Here is a 24,903-nt window from a genome sequence, read left to right on the forward strand (position 1 = left end):
GAGAGAGAGAGAGATGTGACCTGGGTTGCTGACGTGGCAAGCACCATTTATTTTTTTATGCTGACTTATATTTCCGAACTGCCACATCATTCAAATATAACCGGAATTATCCGGGTACCTAATCGGGGAAACATAATTAAAGATAGGTCACCATTTTGATACAAATTAAAGTTTGGACCTCAAACTGATAATTCACCATAGTTGGGTATCCTATAAAAAAATAATAGAGAAAAACTCAAAAAAAGGTGATTAGTGAAAAGTACTAGAGGGAGGGAGTATATACATATATTTTAAATGGAAAGCTTAAAGTAATAAATCTCATTTTTTTATTCAATTGATTTCTATCAAAAGTAATAACACATAAATGAGTTCTTTATACGTAACATCACGAGCCATAGTTTGATGTCCACTCCCCAACTTATGCACACAACATACAAAATAATTTTATTGCTCTTGTTTGTGTTTAATAGACTATAGATGAATTATTTCATTTATGGAGAGTTGAAACTTCACTCCCTACCTGTCCAAAGATTGAGAGTTCAAGTTTTTTTTAGTGTGGTTAATTTCTCAAAATAAATAAATAAATGAAATAGAGCAGTACATTGATTTCCAAAACATCAAAAATACCAATAAAATATAAATTTAGTTCTTAAGAATTATTGTCAAAAAAATAGTCCCTAAGAATTAGGTTAGTACACAAAAAGTATACATGGAAACATGATAGCAAATTTATCAAAAAAAACTGCTATAAAAATCATAACTTATTCATGTGGTGGCCTAGGTTAGCAAATTTTTTTAAAAAACATTTAAATTAAGTATAACAAATTTATACATGCAAAATTAGGTTTTGTAGGAATATATCCTTATATTATAAGCAAGTTATTTTTCCACATTTACCCTTTAACTATATCATATTTACAAATATGCCATCAATGACAACCATTTTATTTTTTTTCTAATAATACCAAAATTTAGAAATAATCCATGTAAGTACATTATTGGTTAGAACCCCTCTAAAAATCATATTTGAATATCTACCTTTAAACAAGATATATTTTTTTTATTGTTATATTTTTATTTACTTCTATAGTTAAAATCCACTTTCTAAAAATAATGTCCCCATTGCTTAGACATGACAATTAGATTTTTAGCGAAAAATTTATGATTATATTTGGAAAATACCCTCATTTTAATAAAAAATAAAAAAATATGCATGTGATTTTATTTTTATAAATGATAATTATTTATAAACACTTATTTTAAATGTAATTATTTCAATTATATAAACATATTTAATTTTATATAAAATTATTCACCCTCTTTCTAAACCATCATACTCAACATTATATAAATAATATTTTTCAATAACAGTATATATTTTTTTTTTTTTTGAAAAGGTGGATAAACCACTAATATTAAAAAGAAGATAAAGAGTACAAAATATCCACTAGATGTGGAAAACACAAACAAACACGTCAACAACGAGGTAGAGGAAAAGATAAGATAAGAAAAGATAAGATGACGACGAAAATCACTCCCGCAGACAGAAGTGGATTAGCATCGGCCTATTCCCCCAAAAGCTCCGTACCTCTCACACTGAATTGTCGACCACGGGGGATGTCGACATGAGGCTCTATCATCTCCAAAGAGCAACGAACGCTAGTGACAAAGACTTCCAGATACACAATCTTGTTTTTGGGCCTACCAAAAGATGAAAATAAGGCTCCAACCAGTGCAAACACCAACGTAGGGCCCACTCGGCCCAAATCCAATATGAAGTCTCTCCAACCAGTCGATCGGATTACCGCCCACCCACATAGCATTAATAACATGGTCCACATTGAAAACAGTTTAAACCTGAAAGGATCCCCAACCAATGAGAGCCCAACAGCTAAGTATTAGACCAATGAGATGGTGACACCGAAGAGGGATTGCTCGCCACTCCCCGAGGGGAAAATACCTACGTCCACACATCCTGAAACCTCGGCCATCACAGCCCGAATTCCCTCTCCAAGCGCGCTAGCAGATCTGCAACATGCCTCGGCTAACGCACGAACCATCCCATGCTCGACACGTCGTCTACTTGAGCCTCCCGTCCATATCCGCAAAAGTTCAACGGTCCGAGAAGCCTCCCGCCCGACGGTTCTTCCCCTCAAGACCATCCGGCCACCGGAAACCTGTGATGACCTCGATGACTGGAGCACCGTCATCGTCCCGGCGGCAGTTGAGAACTTCCCGGCAGCAGTGGAGCCACGCTCAACCACAACCTGTTTTCCAACAATGGGAGAGCCAAGCTCCACCCCGGTCTTCCTCATGGCTGCGTGGGAATGCAATTCAACCAACGCCACCCGAGCCAACGCCACGCTGTCCATCCGGCTAATCTCCACCCCTATCTTCTTCTTGCCGGTGAGGGAGTGCAACTCCACCATCGCTACCGAATTCTCCTCTTGCCCCATCACCGGCGAACCACTATTACGATAGCCAAGCTCCATCATCCCAAGTTCACTCAAACCACCAGGGCAGACGCCAAGCTCAACCGTGGCCAGTATCTCCACTGTGTCTCCGAGCCTCAGGTCCAAGATGTGGGAGCCCCGCTCCACCACCGGCTTAAAAGGCCCGTACTCCAGTCCGCCATCGCAGAGCCCAAGCTCCACCACATCCACCACTAGACCCACTTCCAAACCCACCTCGTGGGAGCCAAGCTCCACCGCCGCACGCTTCCCATGAGAGAAAGCTAAACCATCTACAACCACAGGCAGCTCCAAGATGTCCTTCCCTCCGCCTTCTTCAACCTTATGAAGAGCATCCAAGCCCGGCACCGATGAAGCCTGCTCTTCCCCAAACAACGCATCCAACGATGAAGCGAGCTCATCCTCTTCATCCTCCACGCCATCCTCCACAAAATGGGCCGGGGCGAGACACAAAGACATGAAAAACCGGCCAGCCATCTGGGTCAAAAGTGAGACGCACGTCTCCGCCCATTCTAAAGTGGGCAATAACAGTATGTCTATACACATGCATTGCTGCCCTTTCTTTTTCCTAGATTTCCTTTAAATTTACAAAATAAATTAATAAAATATTTTAATAATAAATACTGCACATCCAATCCTACTGTATATAATTAAATATAATAGACAACACATTATTTTTGTGACCAGAATCTCTAGACGCAATAACCATGCTAAGAAATTTTTTTTTTTTTCAATTTCAATTTTTTTATTATTTTATTAAACAAACTTAAAATTCAGAATGCACACACTCAAACATCTTCCTGATAATAATCACCAATCTAAAATTCGCATCATACATTTTTTTAATAGAACACCTACAAATTGTGAGATGCGCATATGGAAGTGAAGATGCAATTTTTTTTTTGGTCAAAGATTCAACTTTATTCTCAACCCAAAAACCCCTAGTCCCAAAAGTCCATCTACTCTTGATTCAAAAACTTTCCGAAATCCTCCAAAAACTCCAAAGCCTGCTGAGACTGAGGATCCAGTAGATGAAAACAATGGCCCTGTCCTTCATGCTCCCCAAGCTTCACATCTCCATTCCAACCACTCTTCTTCAACGCTTCACAGTACGCAACTCCTCTCGTTCTTAAGATATCCTTCTCAGCCACCCACACCATCACCTTCTGACACCCTAACCTCGCCAGCCTCTCCACCGGCTCCCTCAGTGGATTCGCCCACACATCGTCCGTACCCTCCGTCGTCGACGGGCACACAAACCTCCACATTCTCTCCATCCCTTCCCTGAACTTCAGATCCTCGCTTTCCCCTTCCAATGCATCCCTTCCCCAGAAGTAAGAGTGAATTAAAGCCATACCTTTGATTTTCATTCCCAGATCTGAACCTTCATTTCCGGCCATCATCGCCATCCGATGCGCAATGTTGGCGCCGGCGCTGTCACCGGCGAGGAACACACGCTTGAAATCTGCAAGGTTAGCGGCCCAGCGAAGCACGGCCCAGGAATCATCGTAGGCGGCGGGGAGAGGGTGCTCCGGTGCGCGGCGGTAGTCGACGGAGACAACGGTGATGTTGGATCTGGCGACGAGGGCGTTGAGGTAGTTGTGGTATGTGGGGGAAGAGGCGCTCTCGACGCAGAAGGCGCCGCCATGGAAGTAGATGAGGAGGGGGAGGTTGGGGTCGGGGTGTGGGTGGCCGGCGGGGAGGTAGAGACGGACGGAGAGGCCGGTGGTGGGGTCGATGAGAAGGTCTTTGGAGGAGACGCCGGTGGAGGGGTCGGTGGAGGGGGTAACGACTTCACTGCCGAGCAAGCGCTCGACGCGGCCGCTCTTGTAGATGCGGAGGAGGGGAGAGAAGTCTTGGTCGATTTGGTTGTCTAGATCTTCCGCCATTTATGAACTCCACGAAGCTTTTGGGGGTCTTTGTTTTTGAGATTGATGAGTGGCTTCTTCATAGTTGGTTTTGGACGTTTATATAGAAATGGTTTTTTTTTTATTATAATAATTATTTATTTCATATTTCCTTTTCTTCTCTATTATTATTATTATTATTAAAAATTATTATTTTTAATTATAGATTTCTGTAGCGAAGATATTTTTTCGGAGATTCATGGCTACGACCACCCAAGCATATGTGGACAAATGACGAACGTGGCCAACGACCATTTGGTCTATTGACATCGGGTCCCTTGCGTAGGGTGTTCGTCTCGAGTGTCGAGCGTGGCTCCCCAAGTTCGATTCTCATCTCGCGCAAGGTGACGTGTTCGTCCCTGGGTTCCGGCGCTTGTCGTTTTTCTCAAAATATATATATATGACGGACGTGAATTTTGTTTACATTGAGTGGATTTTATTTATTTATTTATTTTTTATCATTATTTTTTTAATAGATCGTTACACAGAAAGGATAATTTGGAATGTTCAGTTATAACTTAGAGCTCACAAGCATATGGTGTGGTGGATTTTTGAAAAACAATTAATATGTTTTAATCATAAAGCTTTAAGGCAACATATGGCGTGCTGGAAGTTTTTTTGATTATGTATATATATTTTTAAATAATCGCTGTATGTCAAGCATTAGAATTTTAAGTAAATTATTTAATAGTCACTTAACTATTCATTTACTTTTATTTGAGTCATTGAATAATAAAAATTTTCTATTGAGTATCTCAACTTTAGATTGATATTTAATTGAGTCACTCGTGCTAACATCGTTAACTTGAGACTGACGTGGCATGACATATCACACAATTTATGCCACATATGCCATGGCACGAGACATAACATAATAATATTATGAGATTGCAACATGATAATATAATTAATGGTAACTCAGTTTCAAATACAAGTTGGAATCTTACACACAAACAAGAGAGAATATAATGCGGCATAGCTGATATTGATAAGTTGTGTGACATGTCATGCTATGTCAGACTTCCGTTAACGGCGGTTGTGTAAATGACTCAATTGAACATAAATCTAAAATTGGAGTATCCAATTAAAACTTTTACACCTCAGTGACTCAAATAGGAGTAATCGAATAATTGAATTTCTATTTAAATAATTTACCCTAAAACTTTTAAGAAGCTCTGTATTTAAAAAATATCACCAAGCAACAAAGAAAAGAAGAAAGAGATTCACCGACTGTCACAGTACTTTAAAATCAACCTCCATATTAAATTTAAATTTGGAATCTCCACAAAAAATTACATCCCTCAAGATGAAAGGAAATATTTGAATCTTTGAATTTTTTTAATTATTTAATATTACCAATAAAGCTTCTAAGATGGTTCAAAACAATATTAACATATTTAATATGATCAAACATCAATCTAGCATCAAGTTTACAAATAATATTACAATGTCGGTTGTAAGATAGAGCTTTTTTGCTACCGACAAAAATGATGCAACTAAGAGGTTTAAGTTTCGAGGTAAGGAGGATGAAGTAGTAGGTGTTTCAGAGTAGAAGACGAAAATATGGAGTTTGATAGTTTATCTAAATTGTTTGAGGAGGAAGAAGGGGATGGTAAAAATGAAGATAAAGGAATGAAGATGACGGTGTGTAAGTTATGAATGAAGGGATTTGATGACAGTGGGCTTCGAGGTTACAATAGATGATTAGAGTCCCAATATCAATTTATCTTCTAGACAACATAGTCTATTATTACAACCATGGAAGCAAGCTATTATTGTCAAATTTAGGGGATGCCTTATTGGTTATTACACTTCGTGCAATTGTATGCAAGAATTATGAAAACATTCCAAGGACTCTAAAGTTATTGATCTAAATAATTAGTTCATCTTGATGTAACTTTCTAATGAACTAGATACTCTTAGAACTATATTAGGTGGTCCTTGGGTAATAATGGGCTATTATCTTTTAAAAAGTTCATTAGTTGTATCCTTACTTTAGAGCCTCAGTGACATTAATTTCTTAGGAAGTGATCCAGTCCGAATTCTAGATATTGAGTCAAGGACAGAACCAAAGGGGGTTAGCAGGGGCTTCAACCCCCCACAGCACGGACGTTCTTCTTTGTTTGGCCGGAAGACATAGAACCAGCCCCTCCTTTCGGCCAGGCCAGCAGCCCCTCCTTGGCTCGTACTGGCGTCGCTCGAGGTGGCCAAAGTCACCGAAAGAGTGGACAAGGATGGCGACCGATGAAGATCTTGGCGACGAAGTCGTTGGTGTAGTGGATGACGCCGCACAAGTCGCACACCCGTTTGAAGGTGCCCGAATCGACGATGATGCTGCCCTCGCCGCAGCTCGAGCACACCGCCGTCATTGAAGAGACTCACGAAAGATACAAGGGTTTGAATTTTATAAGCTTTATATAGGCTCGACAATGACATCCCAAGAATAGATATGGACTTGTAGTTTGAGCCTTGTTAGAATTGTGATTATTTTTTATTTTTTATAATAATATATATTTAGCACTGTTAATAATATGGAGGGTTTAAAAAATAATATTAGTTTTAATATAAATCACATTGTTTAAAAATTTATTTATTTATTTTTTAACATGTGTCAGAGACTCAGAATTAGAAAAATAATTCCATTAGTCAACTTTGGTATTTGAATTCTATTTTAGCAACATTGTTTAGAGAACAATTAACATAATTTATTTTTATATTATATTAATTGCATAGCAAGGAAGCTTAGTTGGTAAAATCTACAATTAATATTATTTATTTTTATATAAAGAAAAATTAGCTTATTTTCAATCACATCATTCATAGTTGAATTATACCAAACTTTCTGATTGGATGAATTAAAAATCACATCATTAACCATTTAAAAAAAAGGGATTTAATAAAAATATCAAACAAGAGGAATGCTAAAAATCTTAACAATATGAGATTCATTTCATCGAGATCAAGAATTATTAGAAAATAGTTAAAAAAAAGAGAAAAATAAGAAATCCATTGACCACAGGCAAGGCCAAGAAAGCCAACAGAGATCTACTACTAGATCAAAACTAATCCTAAACCACACATCAGATAAGATAAACGTTATATGCTTTTTGTGATTGTTTTAATTAAATGTCACAATATCGCACTATTTTGTATCGAATATAATTGTTATATTGACTGAAATATTTTTTTGACATTTTGCCCTCAGCCTCCCCCAATCAATAAGTCTTGGTTTCGTTCCTGTATGGAGTAGTAATACTATCACAAAGCCATTCTCACGAAAATTGGCAACATTATTTGTGGAAATTTGAAGATTAATTATTATACTGCTTTTATTAAAAAAAAAAGAGGACTATTTGCAAGGGTGGTGATATTTGACTTGCCTAAACCATTACTTCCAAAATTTCATTTGGATGGTTATGATTGAGCGTGGAATATGGAGGCTTTCCACATATTTGTTTAGTCGCAATGTGTGGGCATAACTTAGTTGCTTGCTTAAAGAATGCTATAGAGAACAAGGATGCCTTTATTGCTACTAATTCTTATTAAATTTGAGATAACCAGAAAAATGGAGTCATGACAGAGGTGGCTGATGGTAATTTGGAGTTTGGTTATGGATGCTAGCTCCTAGGGATAATTGGCAAACTAAACAAAGAAATGGTGTAAATTTGGGCATTTTGAATCAATTTAGAAGGAATCAAATCTTCAAGCTTAAGATTTAATTTACTTGATTTTTTCCGAAGGCTTTCGATTTGAAAATTGATGATAATCCTTTATTTATTGAACGTTAGATGATTTTTAAAAGTTCAAATTTGGATTTGACCAAGGCTCCCTTGTCATGTAGGCAAGTTAATAAAGGGAAGAATAATGCCAACTCTACGCATACTCATGGCACTATTTAAAAATCCATCTCAGTTAGGCCCACTGTATTTGGTGTGTTAATCGCCCAAAGTAGGAGAAATTAGGGTGGCACATCATTGCCAAAAAGAAGCATACTTGCTAATAGTTCTATCTAGGCCAAATAATACATGGTCTATTCTTCTCACTCGGAGAATAATTTTATCTTTGATATTCTAATTCTTGAAAACTTGGTGAATACTTTCTAAGTAAGAAACATCTATACCCAAATAAGAAAAGATGCAGAATAACTAAATTGGTATTAGAGTAAGAAATGAAGATGCTTGATGGGTTGCCTGCCGCAAACGCATATTTCATCAAGTAATATCTCAAACAAAAACAAGATGATTGTATTCCACGGGGCCAAGGAATTAGGATTACTCACTCTTTGTTATTATCTAACCTAAACAAATTGAAAATGTTTTTATTAGTTCCGGAGGGGTGTGTGTTAGTTTATCACTCAATCTCTTATGTTCCTAATTTAGACACCTTCCAAAATTAGATATTGCAACAACTATTATAACCGAGCTTGTAACGTGACCCGCATGTTGATCTTGATTAAGTTTTAGCTTCCATTGCAATATGACCTTACGACGCCTCCAACCATCCCGGTCATGCTAGTCCAAGTCGATGCAGTCAACTCCTCCTAAAATTTTCTTACTAGAAACTAGCTTGCTTCTTCACATCATATCAGCAGGTCCCTCTCTCAATGGTCTCATCTTCCAAGACGCGTCTCCATCTCACCAAAGATAGTCTTTAAAGGCCTTAAAGATATTCTTTCTGAACATTATCTCTATTCATCCAAGTTTGGTCTTTACAATCATCAAACTTGATCTTCATTCATCTAAATTTAGGCTTTAATCATCTCCATATAATAAGTGTCTTCAATTAGCTTCACCCATATTTACATTTCCTCCAAATCCGAACAATCCATTAATTGCATCTAAATAATGGCTTAATTAGATCTTGTCTCCAAGTGGTTGCTTGATTGATTTACTTGCCAAATATACAAGTGTTTTCATTTAGTCTTTGACTTCATATGGTTAGGATCCTGTTCGCGTGTTCTTGAAGTTGCAATCCACTTGCCTTATATACCTTCTCCAAATATGGCTTTGATTTCACAAAAATCTTCTTCATGCATCCACTCCATGTCATCTTGCCATGCCACCAAACTATGCCACATCATTGCTTTTTCCATATCATCTTCAACATGTGTTAAATAATGCAAATTATAGAGCTCCAACTCTAGCAATTTTGACTATAAACTAGTAAGGAAAGGTGAAACTGGAGGCTCAGCACTAAACTTGTGATTTTTAGGCTTAAAATCGATGGGAGATGATGGCCTTCGAATGTAGATCCCCTTAGGACTACTAGCGTGATCTAGGAAGTTGGTTTGGCATGGCAAAGTTGTGTTTGGACCGCAAGATCTCCAAAATGAGCTAACCCTAACATCTTTGTGACTAGCTCTTAATCCTATATGAGAGTTGCTTAAATCAATTCATGACTGACTCTCCTAAGATTGCATTACATTGTAGGAGTCTCTGTCATAAGGATTTCACTAAATTGGAGGGCGTTTTGGCACCCGAGTTCTCAATTATGTTGACACCTCAAAAAACTATCAATCTATGCATGACCTAGTACAAAGGATGTTCACCTTCCTCAAATACACAATTCATACATGAATTACAGAATTCTCTATATTGTAATCTAAGACAAACAAGTGTTATAGATTGAATCACAAACATAAACAATGTATTAAACCAAACCAAACATTCACAAATCACATGTTTATCCCAAGGTTCACCAACATCCGGTGCCCTTGGGTTTTAAGTTCTCATGATAAAGAAGTACTAAGCAAGATTAGAGGTAAAATGAAAACAAATAAATCATAAAAACTCTCTCTATCTTTGAAATCCTCTTGAGTTGATGAAGTTTTCTCCCTTTTCTCCTACCAAGCTGAACAAGATGAGTGATGCCACATTAAATCTCTCTAAGTGGCCTAGCTTGATGCTTAGATGTTGGCTTGATCTTTGTTAGACACTCCCTCAAATCACCCCCAAAGTGTGGCCAAGAGTGGCCAAAAAATGGAAGAAAGCTTATTCTCAGACCTTAGAGTCCGATTTTTATAACCCAGAAATTATGCATCAATACCGACTCCTGTGCGGGCGCATAAACTACGGCATGCCTTTCTAAAAGGAATTAATGAATTAGGGTTTTGTAACTTGCACACCTTACAGGTTGCATCCTTCTCATATTTATATATAAGATAGAGTTACAATTTTATGGCTTACAATCAACGTTGATACATATCCTATAATTATGTGATATGATTTGGTTTCTTACCAATTATACATGGATGTCATATGATTTGGTTTCTTACCAACTATACATGGATCCTAATTATCTTAACATGGATCCTAATTATCTTAACAGCCCCCTTCAATCACAATTGATGAAGATTGAGATTGCGCTTGAATTTCTCCTGTAGCTGTGCCAGCAATGGCTTTGTAAAACCATCTGCCACTTGATCTTGTGAAGGAATGAATCGAATGTCAAGAACCTTGCGTGTGACTCGTTCTCGGACGAAATGGAGATCCACTTCAATGTGTTTGGTCCTAGCATGGAAGACAGGGTTCGTTGACAACTAGGTGCCACCAAGATTGTCACACATAAGCATGCCGTCCGAGATTGAAATACACAAAGTTCACTAAGTAACGATTGTACCCAAACAATCTCCGCCATACCATTCGTTAGTGATCTATATTCTGCTTCTGTGCTAGATCGAGAGACTGTTGCTTGCTTATGCGCACTCCACGAGATCAAGTTAGATCTAAAGAAAACAGCAAAGCCACCTGTAGACCTCCTATTATCATGACATCCAGCCCAATTAGCATCGGAAAAGGCACTCACCAAGGTGGAGAAAGACCTGAAAATCTTCATACCAATTGTTACAGTGTGGTTGAGATACCGAAGTATCTGTTTCACCGCCGTCCAGTGCACGTTGGTAGGAGAGTGAAGGAATTGACACACCTTGTTAACGGAGTAAGCTATGTCAGGCCGTGTGAGAATAAGGTACTGAAGTGTCCCAACAGTGCTTCTATATTTGGTGGCCTCCTTGGGACCTAACGGATCCCCAATAGTAACAGAGAGCTTGTCGGTGTTGGACATGGGAGTAGTAGCACCTTTGCATATCGACATGCCAACATGAAGTAGAAGATCTGTAACACATTTGCACTGAGAGAGAATAATGCTATCATCCAGTTTCTTTACCTCAATTCCGAGAAAGAAGTGTAACTCACCAATAAGGAAGAGCCTGTGACAATAATGTCATCAACATAAATAAGAACATAGACAGTAGTCGCACCATTGGTATAAATAAATAAGGAAGTATCAGCGCGAGACGACATGAACCCAAGTTTTTGTAGCTTTGAGCTCAGTCTAACATACCAAGCTTATGGTGCCTGTTTTAAACCATACAGAGCCTTATGCAGCTTGCACACATGATGCGGTTGCTGTGAGTCTGTGTACCTAGGAGGCTGACGCATAAAAACTTCCTCTTCCAAAACACCATGCAAAAACGCGTTCTGAACATCCAATTGCCGCAAGTCCCAACCACGTGATACAGCAATGGAGAGAACCAAGCGAATTGTTGCAGATTTAACCACTGGGCTGAAGGTATCCTCATAATCAATACCATAATGCTGTCAAAATCCTTTTGCCACTCGACGAGCTTTGTATCTGTCGATGCTGCCATCCATCTTGTGCTTAACCTTGTAAACCCACTTGCAGTCTATGATGTTTTGACCGTGAGTGATAAGTATAATTTGCACTTAATATATAGACCTTCTTTAACTCATAATGAATTAAATTTGAATTATTTTAAACCAATTTTACTCCTAATTTTATTATTATTGCATTGTAGGAAAGAAAGAGAATGATTCGAAGGAAGAACATGTAAAGGCACAAAATTGGAGAAAGAAGAGCAAAGTTTCAACAAAGAGGGAACAAGCAAAACAGAAAATCTAGCGCATAGTCGCTAGCATGCAGTGCTTAGGCGCTACAACATTAAGAGGTGCAAAACAGAAACTATAGCACCTAGGCGCTACAATCTCTGGCGCCTAGGCGATACCCCGATTTTTATGTTATAAAAGGGGCTAGGGTTGAAACGAAAAAGGAGGAGAATTTCGGAGATCAAGAGATCGGGAGCGAAGATTCGGCGCGGATTCATTGCCAGGCTTTAGTTTTTAGTTTTTCTTTGATTATTTGATTATGAACCTTATTTATATGTCGAACTTTGCAATTATTATGTTCTAAATACTTTTTCTAGGGCTACGATGTAGCCATACTATGAAACCCTAGATTCATCTTTGTTTAATTTAATTGATGCTTGTTTTAAGACTATGTTGGATATTTTAATCTATGCTTAGTGCTTGTGATTGCTTGATCACCAATTGCATGATTATTAATTTGATTTGAGACCGAGAGGTGATAATTGAATTAGGTCTTGGTTGAAATATCATACAATCATCATAAGATAGAGATATTTATGAGGTTGTATGCATCATTATAAATTTCTAGAGCTTAATGAGTTCCATAGGTTCACACTTATCTCAGAGATGATGTTAACTTATCTAGTGGAATATGCTATTGATGCTTGAAAAAGATCAATATGTAATTTAGGGAAATTTGATGACAACATAAGAAACAAACATTGATTGATTGAATTAGATGATCTAGGTGGAATTAGTCTAGGTGAACTTGGAAACCCTAGAATCTCTTGACATTGATTTCTCCTTATCTCTCTCTCTCTCTCTCTCTCTCTAGCCCTTGAATTAGATTTTCTAAATTAAACCTCTTCAATATCATTAATCAAGTAGAATTAGGGTAAGTAATTTTGGTAATTAATAAGCTCAATCCTCGTGGGAACGATACTCTCTTATCACAATATTACTTGTTTGCGATAGAGTATACTTGCGTTATATAAATCACACCAACAAGTTTTTGGCGCCGTTGCCGGGGATTGTGTTCTTTATTAATATCAAGATAAAAAAAAACTCTGGTTTTACTTCATAATTCATTATTCTTGATTTTTTCTTCTTCTTTTTTTATTAATTAAAATTGTTAAAATTGAATGCGAAAATTTGGTACTAAAAGTCTCATACGTTTTGACTCTGAAATAGAATGTACGTGTCGCAGGAACAGGAAGGAGAAAAGACTTACAAATAATCAATCGCCAGAAGCTATGGATAATCCTGAGGAAGCAAGAGCTGGGGACAATGCACCAGCAAATGAGGAAGTATTTAATAATCCAATGGTGGTCAATCAACCTATGGTTTTGCGTGATTATACGATGCCATCAACTGGCATTCAACTTGCAATTAGGCGGCCAGTCATTCAGGCGAACAACTTTGAGCTGAAGCCTGTGACTCTTCAAATGATTCAAGCAATCCAGTTCAATGGGCTACCTAATGAAGACCCCAATCTTCATATCGCGAACTTTCTTGAAGTTTGTGATACAATTAAATATAATGGAGTGGACGATGATGCAGTTCGCCTACGTCTATTTCCTTTCTCTCTAAGAGACAAAGCAAGAAACTGGTTGAATTCATTGCCACCAAATTCCATTGTGACATGGGATGATCTTGTTCAGAAATTCCTTGCCAAATTCTTTCCACCAGCCAAAACAACAAAGATGCGGATTGAAATCAACAATTTTGCTCAATATGAATTCGAAAATTTATATGATGCATGGGAATGATACAAGGAATTATTAAGGAAATGTCCTCATCATGGGTTACATAAGTGGATGCAGATTCAAAACTTTTATCAAGGCTTGAACAACACCACCAGAACACTAGTGGATGCATCTGTAGGTGAAGCCTTAATGAAAAAAACTATTGATGAGGCATATGAATTGCTAGAAGATATGGCTGCTAACAACTATCAATGGCCTAATGAGCGAAACATGCCAAGGAAGGTGGCTGGAGTACATGAGATAGATGCAATTACCAACCTTTCAGCCCAAATAGCAGCTCTCTCAAAGCAATTACTGAACAATAATTTGGCAGCAAATGCAGTAAAGACTACATCTATGGCTTGTGAAATGTGCAATGGGCCTCATCAAAGCTTTGAATGTCCAGCTGGTAATTCTTTTTCGCAAATGATGACAGTAGAGCAAGCTCAATATATGGGGAATTTCAACAGGCAACAAGATAACCCCTACTCCAATACATACAATCCAGGATGGCAGAATCATCCTAACCTATCTTGGAAAAATAATTCAACCATGCAGGAACAGAGCAACCCACCACAAGAGAAGAAAATAAATCTGGAGGAAGCAATGGCTCAGTTAGCTACAACTCAAACGCAGTTCATGAATGAAACTCGCACTAGCATACAAAATCAGTCTACACAAATCAGGAATTTGGAGGTTCAGTTAAGTCAAATGACAGGTATGCTAACAGAGAGACAACAAGGAAATTTGCCTAGCACATCTGAGGCAAATCCAAGAAAGAGTGGCAATGAACAATGTAGTGCAATTACTTTGAGGAGTGGAAAGAAATTGAAGATGCTAGAGAAAAAGTCTGAGTCTGTAGATCAGAAGCATTATCAAGATAACCTTGAACACAATAAATATGAAGCTCAACTTGAAGCACCATTACAACAAGATAGATTTACAAGAATCCCTTTTCCTCAGCGCTTGAAGAAGAATAAGCTTGACCAACAGTTTGCTAAATTCTTAGATGTATTCAAGAAGCTTCACATTAATATCCCATTTGCTGAAGCTCTTGAGCAAATGCCGAGCTATGTGAAGTTCATGAAAGAAATTCTTTCAAACAAAAGGAAGCTTAAGGATTATGAGACAGTCGCACATACTGAAGAATGTAGCGCAATCTTGCAAAAGAAGTTGCCACCCAAACTCAAGGATCCAGCAGTTTTACCATCCCATGCTTGATTGGGAATGTGGTGTTTGACAGGGCATTATGTGATTTGGGAGCAAGTATCAATTTAATGCCCTTATCAATCTTCAAGAAGCTTAACTTGGGAGAAGTGCGGCCTACTACAGTCACTTTGCAACTAGCAGATCGTTCATTGAAGCATCCCAGGGGAGTAATTGAAGATATTCTTGTCAAGATAGATAAGTTCATATTTCTAGCTGATTTCATTGTACTTGATATGGAAGAAGACAAAGATATACCAATTTTGCTTGGCAGACCATTTCTAGCTACTGGGAGAGCACTTATTGATGTGCAAAAGGGGGAATTATGTCTTCAGGTCCAAGAAGAAGAAGTGACTTTCAATGTTTTTGATGCTATTAAATATCCTCAAGCAAGTGATTGTTGCTTTCATATTGATGATATGCTGGTAATACTGCCGAACTCAGTGAAATTACAAGATTTCTTGGAGGCCAGCTTGACTCAAGATTGTATGGATTCTTTTGAAGCCAAATAGGAGAAAGTACTTTGAACCATTGGGACAAAATCCTATATGTCTCATTCCATCAATTAACAAACCACTAATTCTTGAATTAAAACCTTTACCAACACATCTCCGTTATGCATATTTGAGAGAATCCACTACCCTACCGGTGATTATTTTGTCATCACTTTCTCTTAAAGAAAAAGACAAGCTATTAAGAGTCTTGAGGGGGCACAAATCAACAATTGGATGGTCATTAGCTGATATTAGAGGAATACGACCATCTATGTGTATGCATCGAATTTATTTGGAAGATAATAGCAAGCCATCCGTAGAAGCACAAAGAAGGTTAAACCCGACCATGAAAGAAGTGGTCAGAAAAGAAATATTAAAGTGGTTGGATGCTGGGGTATTTTACAAAATTTCAGACAGTTCATGGGTGAGTCCAGTGCAAGTAGTGCCTAAGAAAGGAGGTATGACAGTGGTCAAAAATCAAAACAATGAGTTGATCCCCACAAGAACAGTAACTGGCTGGAGAGTTTGTATCGATTACAAGAAGTTAAATAAAGCCACACAAAAAGATCACTTCCCTCTTCCTTTTATTGATCAAATGTTATATCGATTGGTAGGACATGAATATTACTGCTTCTTAGATGGTTACTCAGGTTATAATCAAATTGCCATTGCTCCAGAAGACCAAGAGAAGACCACCTTTACATGTCCATATGGCACATTTGCCTTCAAAAGGATGCCATTTGGACTATGTAATGCGCCAGGCACTTTTCAAAGATGTATGATGGCAATTTTTTCTGACATGGTGGAACATATAATTGAAGTTTTTATGGATGATTTCTCTGTTGTTGGAAGCTCATTTGACAATTGCTTGGATAATCTACAATTGGTGCTGAAAACAATGTGAAGAAACCAACTTAGTGCTAAATTGGGAAAAATGTCACTTCATGGTTCGTGAGGGTATAGTATTGGGTCACAAAATTTCATCCGAAGCCATTGAAGTTGATCGAGCAAAGATTGAAACAATTGAAAAGTTACCACCCCCAACATCAGTTAAAGGAGTTCGGAGTTTTCTTGGTCATGCTGGATTTTATAGAAGGTTTATCAAAGATTTCTCCAAGATCGCCAAGCCATTATCTCATCTTCTTGAGAAGGGAGTCTCTTTTGTGTTTGATGAAGAATGTAAACGGGCTTTCTTTATTTTGAAGGACAAACTCGTGTCAACACCCATAGTTGTGACTCCAAACTAGGAATTACCATTTGAACTGATGTGTGATGCAAGTGATTATGCAGTTGGAGCTGTTCTTGGGCAACGTACTGATCGGGTGTTCCGTGTCATCTACTATGTAAGTCGAACTCTTTATGAGGCACAACTTAATTATGCAACAACAGAAAAAGAATTATTGGCTATCGTTTTTGCCTTTGACAAATTCCGGCCATACTTGATTGGGAACAGAGTTATTGTTTTTACTGATCACTCAGCAATTAAATATCTCTTAGCAAAGAAGGATGCAAAACCAAGACTTATTCGGTGGGTGTTATTATTACAAGAGTTTGATTTGGAGATCAGAGATAAGAAGGGTTCAAAAAATCTAGTTGCAGATCATCTTTCTCGACTAGAGTTAGCTAATGACATGTTGCCATCAGAAGTGCCTATTGGTGATAATTTCCCAGATGAGCAAATACTTGCAGTATCTCATAATCGGCCTCCATGGTATGCTGACTATGTAAATTACCTTGCAGCTAATATTCTTCCACCCGAATTGTCATACCAACAAAGAAAAAAGTTTCTCTCTGATGTGAAGCATTATTATTGGGAGGAACCAGTATTGTACAAGCATTGTGTTGATCAAATCATAAGGCGTTGTGTTCCTGAAGAAGAGATGGAAGATTTGTTGCATCATTGGCATACACTTGAGTGTGGAGGACACTTTGGGGGTAACATAACTGCTACAAAAATTCTTCAGTCAGGATTTTATTGGCCAACCTTATTTAAAGACGCTCATGTTTTGTCACTTCTTGTGATCGCTGTCAAATAATGGGAAATATTTCAAAGCGGAATGAAATGCCTTTGAAGAACATGCTTGAAGTAGAATTGTTTGATGTATGGGGCATAGATTTTATGGGACCTTTTCCTTCATCATATAATAACAAGTACATCTTGCTTGCAGTCGACTATGTATCCAAGTGGGTAGAAGCTGTAGCAACTCATACAAATGATGGTAAAGTGGTGCGTAATTTTCTTCAAAAGTTTATTTTCACAAGGTTTGGTGTTCCACGGGCAATAGTAAGTGATGGAGGTTCACACTTTTGCAACAAACCATTTGAATCCCTATTATTGAAGTATGGAGTCAAACATAAAACATCATTAGCATATCACCCGCAGACCAATGGACAAGCAGAAATATCTAACCGACAAGTAAAATAGATTTTGGAGAAAATGGTAAGCAATTCTCGTAAAGATTGGGCTAAGAAACTAGATGATGCATTATGGGCATATCGCATTGCTTTTAAAACACCAATTGGAATGCCCCCCATATCAGCTAGTCTATGGTAAAGCGTGTCATCTTCCTGTTGAGTTGGAACATAAAACTTATTGGGCTATGAAGCAGTTGAATATGAGCATGCAAGCAGCAGGAGAGAAACGTATTTTGCAATTAAATGAGCTCGATGAATTTCGAAATGAAGCTTATGAAAATGCAAAAATTTATAAGGAACGAACAAAAGCTTGGCATGACAAATTCATCTTGCTCAAAAACTTTTTGCCAGGACAACAGGTACTTTTATTTGACTCAAAGTTGCGATTATTCCCAAGTAAATTTAAGTCAAAGTGGTCTGGACCATTCACCATCACCAAGGTGTTTCCTTATGGCGTCGTGGAGATCAATCATCCCAAAAAAGGATCTTTCAAAATTAATGGACAGAGGTTAAAGCTATATTTTGAGGGGAATTTTGACAATGACAAAACGAACATCGTCCTTAACTCACCATAAAAAAAATAAAGAGAAGTCGTAGGGCTGAGAACAATAAACCAAGCGCTTCTTGGGAGGCAACCCAGGCATTTCTAATCCTTTATTTTATTTATTTTATTATTATTTTTCTCTATTTTTGAACTTGTGCTAGTTTTATTTTATTTTTTTATTTTTTTTCCATTCTAGCTATCTTATAGGTGTGTCAAAAGTGTTAAAAAAACAATATAAATACATAATAATTAATTAATTAAAAAAACCTACTACTTAAAGGTCTAGACAGAAAGTTGGGCGCTCAGGCGCCACATGTGTAGCGCCTGCGCACCCTGTTTCTATTTAAAAATTTTAAAAAAAGAGTAATAAATATATTCAATGTGGGGCTGAGGTTGTGCAGCCTCAGCGCCTAAGCTTAGGAGGCGATGTTGATGTGCGCCACTTTGCACATTCCAAACAGAGAAATCAGCGCCCAGGCGTTGTCTTCATGGAGCCTAGGCTCCATAACCCACTTTGATTAATTTCAAATAGGGGTATTAGCTCTTAGGTGCTGTGATTCTGAAACCCTAAACCAATTGATATATCTATATTAAATAATGAAACCCTAAACCAATTGAAAGGTAAAAAGTAAAACCTAGGCTTTCACTTTCTCTTCTTCCTTCTCACTTTGCCTCTTCTCTTATTTACTTTCAATCCTTTGAAATCTATGAAATCTTGGTGTTAGATCTTCATCTTGTTGGTGTTTTGTGCCGATTAAAGAAGAACTTGGAAGTTTTGAGGGGATTCCATTGGTAATATTCATGTTTCTTTTTCTCCAAGCATGGTAATTTCTTTTTAGTGTTCTTTTGCTACATTACATCATGCCTAATTTGCATAAGATCATGATTTCCAGTGCAATAATTGGAGCATGATGAATTAAGGAACTCTTTGAGTTTTTATGTAAAAAAAAAACTGTGGAAAATCATCATTATGAGTGGAATTGCTTTTGATATGCTTAATTTAAATAATATGTTTGTGGTGAATTGTTTGAATTGCGATTGAATTCAAGTTTGGGGGGTATTTATTAAAGAATTTAACTACAAAACCCTAGACACATAATTATTCCTCACCATGGCTCCTAAAAGACATAGAGCTTCCACTTCATCCGAACTATTTGATCGTCATCGTTTTGTCGATATTGAAGCATCGAAGAGATATCATGAGTCGGTAGTCAAGAGAAACCTAATCCCTGAAAGAGGATTAAAGCCGTGTTGTTCTAATCAACGTGAAATATTTTTAATTATTAGGGATCAAGGATGGGAAGACTTTGTTAAACAACTTGAAGCCGCAGTTGTTTCTTTAGTAAGGGAACTCTATGCAAACATGGATGAATCTAGTTTAAGTGTCATTGTAAGGGGAAAACTAGTGAAATTTGATCATTCCACCATCAATAGATTTTATAAACTCCCGAATATTGACAATGATGAATGTAGCACTTATATAAACGATGAATTAAATTTAGAACAAGTGCTAGAGACTATTGGGAGACCAAGAGCTCAATGGACTATGCGAGGAGATGACCCTTTATCATTTCAAACTTCTGAATTAAATAACCTTAACAAAGCTTGGCTTAGCTTCATTGGAGCCAAATTGAAACCTGTGACTCATTATAGTGATGTTAATAAAGATAGAGCAATTTTACTATATGCTATTGTAACAGGTAAATCAATTGATGTCGGAAGAATAATTCAACAATCCATTAGACACTCTAGATGAGCATCAACAACTGGCTGTTTAGGACATCCTTCTTTGATTACCGCCTTATGTAGAGAAGCTGGTGTTATATGGCAACAAGATGAAGAGTTATTACATCCTAAGAGTCTCATCCATAAGAATTTTATAGCAAGATTAAAAAGTTGGGATTCCCCACTTGCAAGTAACACAGGTGCTAGCTCTTCTAGGCCACCTTGCCTACCAAAACACCCTTCCTCTAAATCTCGTAAGTCCATGGAAGAACAATTTGATAATTTACAAAGGGAAGTAGAAAACCAAAGGCAAGAGTTAACACAATTTTTTTCTTATCAAGTGGCATTTAACTCTAGTCTTGTGCAATTGTTCAATCAATGTGGCTTCAACACAGGACCCAATGTTGTTCAATTTCCATCAGCCCCAACCTTCCACGAACACCCACCACCAAATAATAACGATGAAAAGGATGCTAGTTGAGACATTCAGGTTAGTTTTTACTTTTATTTTGTGCTTTCTATTTATTTATTTATTTCTCTTTGCTTACATTGAGGGCAATGTTTTGTTCTAAGTTTGGTGGTATTTGGTGTTGTTTATATAAAAAAAAAAAGTTATTTGGTTTGTGGAACAATGATGGCCGATGATAAAAATTCTAGTGACTTTCTAATCCATGAAAAAAACAATAGATGTGTCTCTTTTTGACTATAGTGCTTGTGTTGCTTTTTTTGGTTCCTTTACATTCTTAGCACACCCAGTTATGCTTACTAATTTTTCCAAATACTTAGAGATCATTTATGCAAATTAGGAGCTTACTAAAGCCTTGAAAGACCCTAGAATTAGTTAGTTAGGTCATTTGTTTTTAAAAAAAAAAAGAAAAGAAAAGAAAAAGAAAAAGCTACCACCTTTGATGTGTGAAGCCACTTCTGAAAGTCGGATACTAAGTATGCCCTATTGGGAGAAAGGGCTACCTCAAAGGATGTGTGAAAGCTACTGTTTTAGAAAAAAAAATGATGATGGAATAAAAAAAGAAAAAAATGATGAAATATATATATAAGTAAATAAGCTTGGGGGTTCAATTAGAGGTTAGGTGGGTTGTTATTTTTGCATAAACAAACAAGAGTTCAGGGATAGCGAAGTAGCAAAGACTGGACACACACACACATGGAACCTTAAATGGAGTAAGATTTGCCCTCTAGTTGAAATTGTAGACCGTGCTTAAAATTTCTTTTTATGGGTTTGAAAAATCCTACTTTGAGGCCGGAGTTTCACTTATGTTGCTGTTAATCACATTTCATTGTTTCATGATATTTTTCTTTCTCTTTCTTTTGTTCGAGGGCGAATAAAACTCTAAGTTTGGGGGTATTTGGTGAGTATAATTTGCACTTAATATATAGACCTTCTTTAACTCATAATGAATTAAAATTGAATTATTTTAAACCAATTTTACTCCTAATTTTATTATTATCGCATTGTAGGAAAAAAAGAGAATGATTCGAAGGAAGAACATGTAAAGGCACAAAATTGGAGCAAGAAGAGCAAAGTTTCAACAAAGAGGGAATAAGCAAAATAAAAAATCTAGTGCCTAGACGCTAGCATGCAGTGCTTAGGAGCAACAACATGGCCCGTTTGGTATGATTTAAAGTTGTTACTTTCCTTGCAAAGTAAGAGGGGTGAATCTTCAAGCGTTTGGTTCTTAAAAATAATATGGTCTCCTTGTAATCACTTTCCACTTGACTAGGGAAAGTGATTCACAGGGTGAGTGGTGTGAAAGTGTTTACACCGTTGGATGGGAAAGTTTGGTAATTGTCAAATTACCAAACTACCCTTTATTACATAAAACTCTTTCTCGTTTGTTTTGTCTTTTAAAAAACCCTAACGCGATCATATTTCCAATTCGGTGGAGAGTTGTCGCTTCTTCCGAATCGGAGAAAATCTCGTAATATTTTTCTCGAGTTTGTTAGATTATTTTTATGTTAAATTTTTTTGTTAAATTTTTTTCTTGGTGTAAAAATTCATATTTTAAATGGATCAAAAGATAAATAAATTTCATATTTGTTTGGATAAAATTTTTATTGGAGAATTTTTGTTTTGATTAAATCAAATCTATGTTGAAATAATAATCCAACATGATAAGATAAGAACTTGAGACATATATATTTTACTTGTCCACGATTGTTTTTTTTTAATTCCCACGAAAAATTGTTCTGTATTTGTAGTGAATCAAAGTTTTTAAAATATATGAGATATATAAATAAATATTAAGTAGAAGCATTCAAATCAAAATATTAATTCCTTAGTTTAACAATATTATTTCTTGTCTCTTTTATCATGTTTTGCATAACATATATTTTTATTTTTATGGGATTTTATTGTAGATATAATGGTGCAAACCTTTTTCTTATGTTCATAAATTCCATATTTTGCTAATTTTTGTTAACTTGGTAAAATTTATGTAAATGAAAAAGGATGCCTTTTGATATTTAAAAAGTTGATGAAATTCAATGTAATTCATCAACATTTTAGGGTTTTGCTTGCGAATTTCATACATTCTTTTGAAAATTGGTTTATTGAACTTCATATATCTTTTTTTTTCCCTTCTTTTTTTTTAAGATTTATGTTGTTATAATAGAAAATCTTGAGTAATAGATATGATGTAGATAATAAAACTACTTTGAAAACAAAAGTAATGTGAACTAGTGTGGATAATAAAACACTAGTGTCGGATAATAAAACTGGGTGGACTTTGTTTTTGTTGGTAACTATAACAACTAAGGGCAAAAATGAGAATAAACCTAATTTTACATTGAAAACAAGTTCATACCAAACGTGGGAATTAAGTTTGCATGCAAAGTAATTACAATTTTGATTGGAATAACCAAACGTTGTAATGTTATTTTGCAGGTAAAGTAATTGCATGCAAAGTCTTTCCCTGCAAAGACTTTACATGCAATTACTTTCCTTGCAAAATGCCAAACGGGCCCTAAGAGGTGCAAAATAAAAACTATAGCGCCTAGGCGCTACAATCTTTGGCGCCTAGGCGCTACCCCGATTTTTATGTTATAAAAGGGGCTAGGGTTGAGACAAAAAAGGAGGAGAATTTCGGAAATCAACAGATCGGGAGCAAAGATTCGGCGCGGATTCATTACCAGGCTTTAGTTTTTAGTTTTTCTTTGATTACTTGATTATGAACCTTATTTATATGTCAAACTTTGCAATTATTATGTTCTAAATACTTTTTCTAGTGCTACGATGTAGCCAGACTATGAAACCCTAGATTCATCTTTGTTTAATTTAATTAATGCTTGTTTCAAGACTATGTTGGATATGTTAATCTATGCTTAATGCTTGTGATTGCCTGATCACCAATTGCATGATTATTAATTTGATTTGAGACCGAGAGGTGATAATTGAATTAGATCTTGGTTGAAATATCATACAATCATCATAAGATAGAGATATTTATGAGGTTATATGCATCATTATAAATTTCTAGAGCTTAATGAGTTCCATAGGTTCACAGTTATCTCAGAGATGATGTTAACTTATCTAGTGGAATATGCTATTGATGCTTGAGAAAGATCAATATGTAATTTAGGGAAATTTGATGACAACATAAGAAACAAACATTGATTGATTTAATTAGATGATCTAGGTGGAATTTGTTTAGGTGAACTCGGAAACACTAGAATACATTGATTTCTCCTTCTCTCTCTCTCTCTCTCTCTCTCTCTCTCTCTCTCTCTCTCTCTCTAGCCCTTGAATTAGATTTTCTAAATTAAACCTCTTCAATATCATTAATCAAGTAGAATTAGGGTTAGTAATTTTGGTAATTAATAAGCTCAATCCTCGTGGGACCGATACTCTCTTATCACTATATTACTTGTTTGCGATAGCGTATACTTGTGTTATATAAATCCCACCAACAAGTGGGATGAACAAGACACCAGGTACCATTCTGCTGAAGTGCTTCAAATTCCTGGTCCATAGAATGCTTCCAACTCGGATCTGCCAGCGCCATATCAAGTGACTCCGATTCACGGGTGGCACTATACCCGTAATGAATAGTGCCAACTGTGAATATACGAGGTAGCCGGATGTTGTCACAGAGACGTGTTGTCATGTGGTGAGTGCGCCCATGTGGGGCAAGCGGCACAACAGGAGACGCAGATGCTTCAGGAGCGCTCGACGCTGCACTAGCCCCCGACTCGGTAAGCACTATAGCTTCCGTCCCATAAGACAGTCCCATGCTAGTAGGAGTAGACGGGGTCAAGCCCGGCCCAGTCATTTCATCTAGCACACCCGGAGGCACCGCGGCTACAGTGTCATGGACGTCCGCTTCACCATACACAGGGACAACCTGTGGCTACACAAAAACACTAGGCTACACAACAACAGGAGCATTAGTAGGTTCATTAGTCGCATGGCCATGATCAATACCCAGAACAATTGGAAAAAGAACAGTTTCTGACAGGACGCGAGGACCATTCATGCACAAAGAGATGGTAAAGGGAA

At 37.0% G+C, this 24,903-nt stretch overlaps 1 protein-coding gene, 1 non-coding gene and 1 pseudogene across 2 annotated transcripts; 1 reads left to right on the plus strand and 2 right to left on the minus strand.

Annotated features, from left to right (window-relative positions):
- Positions 1-3,236: 3,236 nt before the first annotated feature.
- On the minus strand, positions 3,237-4,425 carry LOC120264006 (probable carboxylesterase 12). Its single transcript, XM_039271996.1, has one exon. It carries the CDS (start codon positions 4,358-4,360, stop codon positions 3,431-3,433), a length of 930 nt encoding a protein of 309 aa, XP_039127930.1. The 5' UTR covers positions 4,361-4,425; the 3' UTR covers positions 3,237-3,430.
- Positions 4,426-13,961: 9,536 nt separating this feature from the next.
- On the minus strand, positions 13,962-14,068 carry LOC120264034. Its single transcript, XR_005537216.1, has one exon. It is a non-coding gene; the product is annotated as a small nucleolar RNA R71 (small nucleolar RNA).
- A 10-nt stretch (positions 14,069-14,078) lies between these two features.
- Positions 14,079-18,696, plus strand: LOC120263080 (annotated as a pseudogene).
- The last annotated feature ends 6,207 nt before the right edge of the window (positions 18,697-24,903 follow it).

The sequence above is a fragment of the Dioscorea cayenensis genome, chromosome 6 (assembly GCF_009730915.1).
Source record: "Dioscorea cayenensis subsp. rotundata cultivar TDr96_F1 chromosome 6, TDr96_F1_v2_PseudoChromosome.rev07_lg8_w22 25.fasta, whole genome shotgun sequence".
In the NCBI taxonomy this organism is placed as follows: domain Eukaryota; kingdom Viridiplantae; phylum Streptophyta; class Magnoliopsida; order Dioscoreales; family Dioscoreaceae; genus Dioscorea; species Dioscorea cayenensis.